General features: G+C 44.4%; 1 protein-coding gene and 1 long non-coding RNA gene across 2 annotated transcripts in view; both read right to left on the reverse strand.

The window, feature by feature from the left end:
- LOC138966208 (uncharacterized) overlaps positions 1-10,232 on the reverse strand; it is a 349,546-nt gene that overhangs the window by 168,990 nt on the left and 170,324 nt on the right. The gene's annotated exons all lie outside the window — the stretch shown is intronic.
- The window catches only part of LOC138965923 (angiopoietin-1 receptor-like), a 33,014-nt gene continuing 24,394 nt past the window's right edge, over positions 1,613-10,232 (reverse strand). Inside the window, exons 6-8 of the mRNA XM_070338003.1 lie at positions 9,757-10,089; positions 2,441-2,532; positions 1,613-1,741 (exon numbers count right to left, since the gene is read on the reverse strand). Coding sequence (XP_070194104.1) covers positions 1,613-1,741; positions 2,441-2,532; positions 9,757-10,089 — 554 coding nt within the window. The remainder of the gene's footprint in view (positions 1,742-2,440; positions 2,533-9,756; positions 10,090-10,232) is intronic.

Consider the following 10,232-nt stretch of genomic DNA (forward strand, 5'->3'; position numbering starts at 1 on the left):
GACACACAGACACAGACACACAGACACACAGACACAGACACACAGACACAGACACAGACACACACACACACACACACACATACACCACGACCCTCGTCTTGATTCCCCCTCTATGTTAAAACATTTAGTCAAAACTTGACTAAATGTAAAAAGGGGAAATTTGAAGTCACGAACAAAGGATTACGATCCGAATCAAGTCAGCTCTGAACTGCAAAGCAATTGTGATCGTGCGTGGCCATGTCATCATCTGGAGAGCGGCTTGGATGACGCTCACAATACCAGCAGTGGCACTTCGCAAAGATAAGAATTAGAATTCCATTATGAAAATTGTAATTGATTCCTTGGGAGGAAGTGGGAGCAAATAAAAGCTAAGATCGACCCGGTAAGACAAAAATGCTTTGAATGGCAATTTGACAGCGGAGGCAAGGTCACGAACAAGGTGAACTAAATAACAGTTTCAGGGGTGGGGGGGGGGGGAGGAGGGGGTTGGGTAGGGCGGAAGGACACAGAAGAGGGATGGCGGAAAAGCGAGAGCTAGGAGCAGGTTTCAGAAGACTTTCAGCGGAATTGGAGGGATTTTGTTTGTTTGTTTGTTTGCTTAACGCCCAGCCGACCACGAAGGGCCATATCAGGGCGGTGCTGCTTTGACATATAACGTGCGCCACACACAAGACAGAAGTCGCAGCACAGGCTTCATGTCTCACCCAGTCACATTATTCTGACACCGGACCAACCAGTCCTAGCACTAACCCCATAATGCCAGACGCCAGGCGGAGCAGCCACTAGATTGCCAATTTTAAAGTCTTATAGGTATGACCCGGCCGGGGTTCGAACCCACGACCTCCCGATCACGGGGCGGACGCCTTACCACTAGACCAACCGTGCCGGTTTGGAATTGGAGGGAAAGGGTCATAAGAATGATGAGCGACCGAAACAACGAAGCAGAAATAAAATCGGAGGTACGATGATGTAAGGTCCCTCTCATAAAAGGACACCTCTCGAGAAAGGACAACTTCGCTTGTCCCTTTATCCCTTCACATGACCAAAATAGACCTGTCATGACAAGCCACCTGCAATGTAGAACTAGGGACGTTTTGGAGTGATGTCAAGGTTGTCCCTTCATCGCAATTGTCACTGTTAGACCATGTATTTTCCAACAAAATCTACCAGTGTTACACTCGATTTAAGGTCACTTTCTCCTCTTGACACCAGATGTATCTTCGTTGGAGTTGCAGGTCGCCACATGTCTTAGCTCAACTAACCACGCAGCCAAATCATACTTCTAGGAAATAATAATGTAAGAGAAACAGATTTAATTAAACAAACAAAAAGATTCATCAAGCCCTACAGCGGCATTCGGCCCAATTACCATATCCTGCGTCGGGGTTAGGAATGAAACAGTACAGCAGTATCGACAATGTAACCAGACCAGTTCCTTAAATAACTTGCCAGTGAAGTAGACACTAAAAGCAGCAAATCCTAGACCCATATTGAACCTCTTCCTGAAAATGCATCCCTCCGACTCTAACTTGGCCCTGCACAGCGGCGACTGACGACACCGAAACCGATAACGTCGCCAGAAGGTCCCAGCAAATGGTCCCCGCTAATTGTTTTAGCGATGAGCTAATCTCGTTAAGCGCAGAGCTTTCAGCCTCCACGTCAGACAATTAGCACGTGACAGCTTCAGTTTGTTGCGTAGCGGCAGACGCATTATCAGTACGGCACGGGCACCTCGTCTGGCCTGATTTGGACAGTTAATGGAAAAACGGGGGTATACCCAGCTATTTGCGAACTGCTCGCTCTCATTTCGAGGGAGGTCTGTGTTTCCTTTTTGGAGGAGTGAAGTTTGTTTCGCGTGTCTGTCTGTCTGCCTTGATAAGGTGGAGGGAAAAAAGGGGTGGGTGACGTGGACTAAAAGGGTGTTAGAGAGAGAGAGAGAGAGAGAGAGAGAGAGAGAGAGAGGGGAGAGAGAGAGAGAGAGAGAGAGAGAGAGAGAGACTGAAAGAGAGAAACAGACAGACAGACAGACACAGAGAAAGAGACAAACAGAATCATCGAGAGACACAGACAGACAAAGACAGTGAGACAGGCAAAGAAACAGACAGACAGACAGAGGAAGAGAGAGAGAGAAAGAAAGAGAGAGAGATAGAGAGAGAGAGATAGAGAGAGAGACAGAGTCAGAGAGAGACAGAGTCAGAGAGAGACAGAGTCAGAGAGAGACAGAGTCAGAGAGAGACAGAAAGAGAGAGACTGAGAAAGACTGAGAGAGAGAGAGACTGAGAGAGAGAGACTGAGAGAGAGACCGAAAGAGACCGAGAGAGAGAAACAGACAGACAGAGAGACAACACAAACAAAACAACAAGACCACAATTTTACGGACAAAAAAAGAAGACAATCAAGAACAAAAGTAAAGTAAACGTATGAACAAAATCAAACTCACGTTCCACGAGATCACCACTTGGGTTCTGGGGTGAGACGCATTATGCATACGGCCAGAGGTCAAGGTCTCGATATCAGGCGGAAGGCTTGGTTCTGCACATCAGAAAGGAATTATGGGTAATGATACAACACAGCAGAAATACAGCTGCTCTCCACAAACACACAGAATATTGTTTGATTCCTTCTCGTGGAGATAGACGTGTACATCAACACATATCTGTCAGTGATACAGAAGTTATCTTTGAATATGAGCTGCCCTCCTTTCTTCTTCTGCGTTCATGGGCTGGAACTCCCACGTGCACTCATACTTTTGCACAAGTGGGGACTAACGAGTACAACCAGATTCAAAATAACGTTTCCGCTTACGGTAACAAATATTCCCCAAAGAAAACAAACTCGTTCAGTCTGCTCTGTTTACCCCCATGTTGTACGGGGTCATGAACACGAGGAGAGTGTTTTTGCACTCGGTATGCTTTGCACTAAACGCACTTGGCAGACGAATAACAAATCTTGTACGAGGTGTATCAAGTTCTGAGTTTACGAAAATGTTCTTTGTAATTAATTTACACAAAAGCCTATCCTAACGTGTGGGGATCAGTTACAAATAGAGTATATTGTAGGCAGAGTTAGAAATATCCAATGCGTCTGCAAGAACGATTTTTTGTATTATGACAAACAGTATGCCAGTAAGATCCGACGACAAGTAACGCACAAGAAGTGCACTTAATTCTCTGAGAGGCTGTCAAGAGAACCCTGGTCAGAGGAATCTTAACTACAAACAATAAACCATATCATAAATCGCTCAAATTATTGTCAGTGTACTAATACATGCTTCACACAAAAATCTCATTTCATTTTGTAATTTAAAATAACTTCGGGCACAGCTTCAAAGCTAAATTATATACACGCATTCTGAACAATTAATTCAATTTGGTTACAACTTATACACGTTGTTGTTTATTTGAGCCTATTTGGATTTTTAAAAGAACTCAAATCTCAAATTTCGGTCGGTCAAGTGTATTTTTCTATTAAATGTACATGTTTTCAGAGGCTGTCACGTGGATTATACAAAAGATACCTTCGCACCAAGACATATGATACGTGGCCAAAATAATTGCATTTCCCAACATCGACAGTTTGAAAGAAAAATAACTCGCGGACAAGAATTGTGTACAGTTTCAAAAAGCAAAAGCGGTGCAAACAAATAATTGCAAGGTTTAGAATTGCTTCTCCAGACAATCATCCCCAACACTCTCAAGTTAAGAATACAATATAGCTTTTTTGATTATTTTGTCCTCTTTTTGTCTTTATATATGCGTTCTGCTGTGGGAGGACGATGGAGAATATAACGACATACAGTGGCTCCCCCCCTCCCCCCGTTAAGATCCCCCAAATCTCAGGAAATCAGGTCTTAAAAAGGAGGAAGTCTTGAAGTGGAGGAAAATGTACAGAAGTGTTGAATAGAAAGTCCACGAAAACAGTGTCTTCAAAGGGAGGGAGTCTACATTATTGTGGAGTCTCAAAAGGCGGTTTCCGCTGCAACGCCAGATACTGAAACACAAACTTTGTAAGTGTACTGTTTGTTTGTTCGTTCATATGGGCTGAAACTCCCACGGCTTTTACGTGTATGACCGTTTTTACCCCGCCATTTTGGCAGCCATACGCCGCTTTCGGAGGAAGCATGCTGGGTATTGTCGTGTTTCTATAACCCACCGAACTCTGACATGGATTACAGGATCTTTTTCGTTGCGCACTTGCTCTTGTGCTTGCGTGTACACACGGGGGTGTTCGGACACCGAGGAGAGTCTGCACACAAAGTTGACTCTGAGAAATAAATCTCTCGCCGAACGTGGGGACGAATTCACGCTGACAGCGGCCAACTGGATACAAATCCAGCGCGCTACCGACTGAGCTACATCCCCGCCTGTAAGTGTACTGAAAGACAACACTTTCTGCAAATGGATTTTTTTTATGTCAACGCCTACAGGTACACACGCTTATCGATATGTCGATTGTTTATTTCGCCTTATGTTTCAGTTCAGTCCAGGGCAAGTAACCGGACACCAAAAGCCAGGTCGGACAGTCCTTGAGCACCTACATTGTAAACACGTTGCTCTGTCTCTTTGTCTCTCTCCCTCTCACTCTGTCTCTCTCTGTCTTTGTCTCTCACTGTCTCTCTTTGTTTCTCTCTATCTCTGTCTCTCACGTTTTTGCTTGCTTGAAACTGTTTTCATTATGCCCTTGACAATAATATGTAATGTTTGTTTGTATGTATATTTGTGTTTGTTTGTTTAGTCTGTTAATCGTTTGTTTGTTCCTTTTTAAATTTTGTTATTACTTCTTTAATTCTTCTTCTTCTTCTTCTTGTCGATCCCTCAGATGGAAACGCCGGTTCTCCGCGCAAATGTTGCCGTGCGCTGTAGGTGGTCCAGACTGCCATAGAGCTTCCCTTGCACCGTGGTCGCCTCCGCCCAGATCTGGCTCCTGAGGCCATCGTGTAGTGGGCAAGTCTGCAGCATGTGTTCCGTTGTCATGCTGCCTGTTTGACAAGGGCACTGGTCTGACTGGCCAATTCTGAACTTGGTGAAAAGGTGGTGGTTCATTCGGTTGTGGCCTGTCCGCAGCCTGAATATGAAGACCTGCTCAGACCTTGTGAGCAGGTGAAAGGCGTCGTTTTTGTTGTAGTGTGGGGGCTGCTGCAACCACTTTTTGTGTTGCTTGGCCTTGATGATGGTCTTGGCTTCTTTGAAGGTGGTTGATATTCTAACATTTTTAAAACGTATTATCATTAGATTGAACCCTCCCATAGGCGAGGGCTGGATGTAAAAAAGCACCTGTTTGCTGATGCCATTACCCTCGTTAATAAAGAATTTGTCTCGTCTTGTCTTGTCTCTCTCTCTGACCCTCACTGTCTCTCTCTCTCTCTCTCTCTCTCTCTCTCTCTCTCTCTCTCTCTCTCTCTCTCTCTCTCTCTCTCTCTCTCTCTCTCTCTCTCATTCTCTCTCTCTCTCTCTCTCTCTCTCTCTCTCTCTCTCTCTCTCTCTCTCTCTCTCTCTCTCTCTCTCTCTCTCTCTCTCTCTCTCTCTCTCTCTCTCTCTCTCTCTCTCTCCTATCTAGCTTTCTCCTTTTCTGTATGTCTTTTCTGTCTATCTCTCATTCGGTCTGGCTGTCTGGCTGGCTCGTTGACTGACTGGCTTTATCTATCCATCTCCTTGCACCCCTGCCATGGTGACATCTCGGTTAACGTTCCATCTATATTCCTAGTTTTACCCACGCCTTTGTGTGTGTGTGTGTGTGTGAGTGTGTGTGTGTGTGTGTGTGTGTGTGTGTATGTGTGTGTGTGTGTCTCTCTCTCTCTCTCTCTCTCTCTCTCTCTCTCTCTCTCTCTCTCTTTCTCTTTCTCTTTCAACCCTATTTATCTCTCTTTCTGACTACTTCTAATTCTGTTTGTCTTTCTGGCTGTCTCTCTCTGTCTCTTCGTATCTCTGCTTTGGTGTCAAATCGTATGACGTACGTAACATCTTTATACTTACCCACCCCCTCCCCGCCCCCTTTCTCTATCCGTCTGTGTCTCTGTCCCTCCCACCTTCAACCCTTCACAGAGTATCTTTAGATCCATCTATCTCGAGTGGACATCCAGTGGGTGTCCATTTTCCACTTCAAGACAAAACTCCAGCCTCTCATCTGTCATCCTTACGAAACACTTTCCACACAAAACAAACTGCCCGAAGCGACGCAATACATACATACCGTCCTCCCACTAAAACAGGAACACCACTAGAAAAGTTGCGTCTCTACCTTATGGCAGCATACTGGCGCCAAGAGGTGAACATTACCAATCTCACCATCCTTAAGTAATACAGATCGTTCGTTCGCTCGTTCGTTCGTTCGTTCGTTCGTTCGTTCGTTCGTTCGTTCGTTCGTTGACTGTGGCAATGGCAACTGTCACTTTTGGCTCACTTTACTAGCAACATAGAAGCGTCAACGTGGAAAGGTAGTACAATCACTGGGTGATATTTGTAATTCCCAGTGAAAACACAAATCGACAGTGATAACCACACTCATCAAGCTCATTACAGTTGCATTGGTATTTCCCAGTACAAACATAATACGGAAATTTCAATCATTTCAGTCAAATTAGTAATTTTCACTTTTGGGGCTACGAGGTCGCCATAACTTTTCTCTCCAGCCATCTCTGTCTTCAAGACAGCTGCTGCTGGCGCTGCTCTGTTGCTGCCTGCTGTCACCAAAAACAGCGTCTCACTCTGTCACTGTCTGACACCAGAGCCCTGAAGCGGTGATCATCTTTCAGTTCCTGACACTTGGCTCTGGCACTGCAGAGGTTTTGATGCCAGACAAATGGCAGATTTGTTTCACTTTTGGGGTGTTCCGTTCTCTTACAAGAATTGTATAAGGATTTCCGTTCTCTTACGAGGATTGTAGACGGTTTTCCGTTCTCTTACAAGAATTGTGTACAGTGTTTCGATCTTTTGGAGGGATTTTATAAGATCACCGGTCTCTTACAAAGATTTGTTGGGTTTGCAGGTCGCTTCCAAGGGTTGTATAAGGTTTTCCGGTCTCTTTCAAGGATTGAAAAAATGTTTCCGTGCCCTTACAAGGATTGAACGGAAACGTTAGACAACAACAAATTAAAAAAAAATATTTTGAAAGATTAATCTTTTATTTGCCACCGTTATTTTCTGTTTTACTGTATCGATTTGAACTAATCACAAAGAAGAGCTGCAATCGTAGTTACCTTTAATTTAATTACATTCTGAGGGGAAAACATTTCTGCGAACGTGTTCTCCGGAAGAAAACAGCTAGAGATGATAATACGAAAAGAAAGGTTTCATTCAAAAGGAGAATGCAGCAATCAATATCAAACTTCATTTTACCAAAGTTACTTTTGTGCGTGTGTGTGCGTGGGATTGCGTGTGTGTGTGTGTGTGTGTGTGTGTGTGTGCGCGTGCGTGTGTGCGCGTGTGTGTGTGTGTGTCTGTCTGTGCGTGAGTGTGTGTGTGTGCGTGAGTGTGTGTGTGTGTGTGTGTGTGTGTGTGTGTGTGTGTGTGTGTGTGTGTGTGTGTGTGTGTGTGTGTATGTGTGTGTGCGCGTGTTCTTTTCTTTAACCATCGATGTCCTTGTCATTTAAAAATTGTAGAGTCGCTTCCTTACGTTTAAGAAAAGATGACCTTTTATTAATGTAGTGATTTAAACATACAAAAAGCAACGCAACACACTAATTACTATAGTAGCCTTTTTGTTCACACTTTTATAGATTGTCGGAGTTTAACCTGTACACATTTTCCACTTCTCTTAAACCTTGCAATTACATTCAAACTTAATTTACCAGTTCTGTGTATTTTTGTGCGTAGGCATACTAGTCTCCGGTTGGGGATTTTCTTCGAAATATATTTACCTCGATCTTGTTTTCATTCTTTTGTTCATCATTCACTGAGCTATAATCTTATTAGTTTTAACATCGTTTCCTTTTCCCCAGAAATGTTTGTGTGCATCATGGCTGTCTGCCGCGTTTTTCTGTTGGCAATTTCTGCTACGCACATTCCCCCTGTACAAGAGTTAATAATTGAAATACACGAGATAAGAAAATCTGGCTATCACAAAGACATTATGGACAGAAGGCACTATATATATATCTCCTGAATAAATCGTGTTTAAACCACAGGGCTCTACATTTTTTGTTAGTGGAGCGCTTCTCCCCCCCCCCCCCTCCTATATATATCACCTGAATAAATCTTCTTTAAACCAAAGGGCACTACATTTTTTGTGTGGATGCCCCCCCCCCCCTTCCCACCACCATCTTTTTAGCTCTTCCCACAGTTCTTGTAGTTCTGTAGTGTTTTGCTCGGTTCAATGCTAAGTATAGCACTGATATGAGCAAACCAGAATGACCAGAGGCGGACAGACAGCCAATCATAGCAACAATCAGACAGAGAAAAAAAATTACAGAACGAGAGTGTAACCTGGGTAACAGGGTGGGATACTCTATGAGAGCCACTAGCATCACCACTTAAAACAAATGTACAACCTGATTATAATTAAAAGACAGTTTTGCATGCGACTTGCATTACACCTCAAACAAACCCCAATCACCATTTGTTAGAATCACCTCACTGGGCACACGAGACATTTGATGGTCTTTTCCTCTCATTTATCACTTACTTTTGACCGAGAAAAAAATGAAACAGAGGACCTGCCTTCTGGGGTTTAAGGAAAGCCAGCCTCTGAACAACCACAACAAAAGTCTTTTCTTTCTCTCTCCTTGTTTTCCTCTGCAAATCCCACGTATTTTCTTCCTCGACAAAACAGAATTGTTTCTTGACATCTCTGCTTTCCTGGAGCGTCGGGTTTCACAGGAAATCAATTTTATCAACATCCGGGTGGCAGCTGTCGCCGATCAAAAATGAAACCTCGGAGATCAAGTTTTGCAAATTGTCGAGGGCGATCGACACATTGTTGAAAAATATCCGGCCTGAAATCGACCGTGAGGAGAAGACGATGGAAACTGTCGAAAAGGGCAAAACTCTGCGCGTGACGAGACATTAGGAACGCGTAAACGATGTTCTGTACTGACAAGCAAGGTATTGAAGGTTGGTACCACTTCAGGATCTTGATAAAGCGGTTTCAGTGCGCCGTTTACGGACACACAGGACATCAATTAAAAATATTGTGATGATAATGTTTAATTATTTTCGGTTATTACGGGTGGGGTTTTGTTTGTTTGTTTTTTTGTCGGTTGATACAATAAAGAAAAAGTGCCCGGTTGTCTTGGTTTTTTATTGATGCAGTTGAAATGGTGCTGCCCTGAAACGACTTTCCCTGCAAGACAACGTATTAAGGTTATTGCAACGGTTTTAGTTCGAGTAAATACAGCACATCGAGAAGTGTTCAGAACGTGTGTGCGTAGCTGGTAGAGCGGGGAGGGGGTGAGAGAAATTGCTGATTATAATTTGGTGTGGTGGTTTCTCATGAGGAATCGGTGAAGCAGTGTCGTGAGACGCTATACCGAGGTCAAGAAAGTGTGTTATTGTCCAGAACATGTAGGTGTAACGTCATAAAATGTATCCCTTACGTCACATGCACACGTTTGCCAGGCCGATTTTCACGTCCTCTGTACTTGGACCAAGTTTCTTTGGTGCCTACTGGTGACGTCGAAATCTACACGCACACGTCTATAGGCTATACCTACTCCTTCTGGAGCTCTGTATTCCTCGTTTCCAAATGCACTCAGTCACATCTTAGGCCCATATTGCTAAATGCACAAATAAACGGTTAAAGAAGAACAAAATGACCACTCACTTGCACACTTGGTGGTCAGATGGATGACAGGACCGGGGGGGCCATCCCCTCCTTCTCCATCCCTCCTCACTGACACGTAGACCGAGTAGCGTGTGTTGGGTCGCAGCTTTTCCAGAAGGAAGTGACATTTCTCACTGCAGAACGTGTGGTACACGATGCCCGCAAGCCGGTACGCCACGTCACCAGAGCCCCGGATGTGGACGCTGTACCAGAGGATCTCGGGATCGCCCGGGTCGCCTCGATCCGGGTCCCAGCGCCGCCATTCGACGGTAGCGTTCTTGGCCGTGATGGATCCGTGCACTACTCCTGGTGGGGCGTTCAGCCTGGGAAGCTCTGAAACAACCCAGATCCATCGGTCCATCAATCCATTCATCCATCTATCAATCCATACATCAATCCATCCAAATGGCGGGGTAAAAACGTCTATAAACGTAAAACCCCAATCGTTCAAACAACAGGAGTGTATGTGGGAGTTT

This window comes from Littorina saxatilis, linkage group LG5 (genome assembly GCF_037325665.1).
Source record: "Littorina saxatilis isolate snail1 linkage group LG5, US_GU_Lsax_2.0, whole genome shotgun sequence".
Classification (NCBI taxonomy): Eukaryota; Metazoa; Mollusca; class Gastropoda; order Littorinimorpha; family Littorinidae; genus Littorina; species Littorina saxatilis.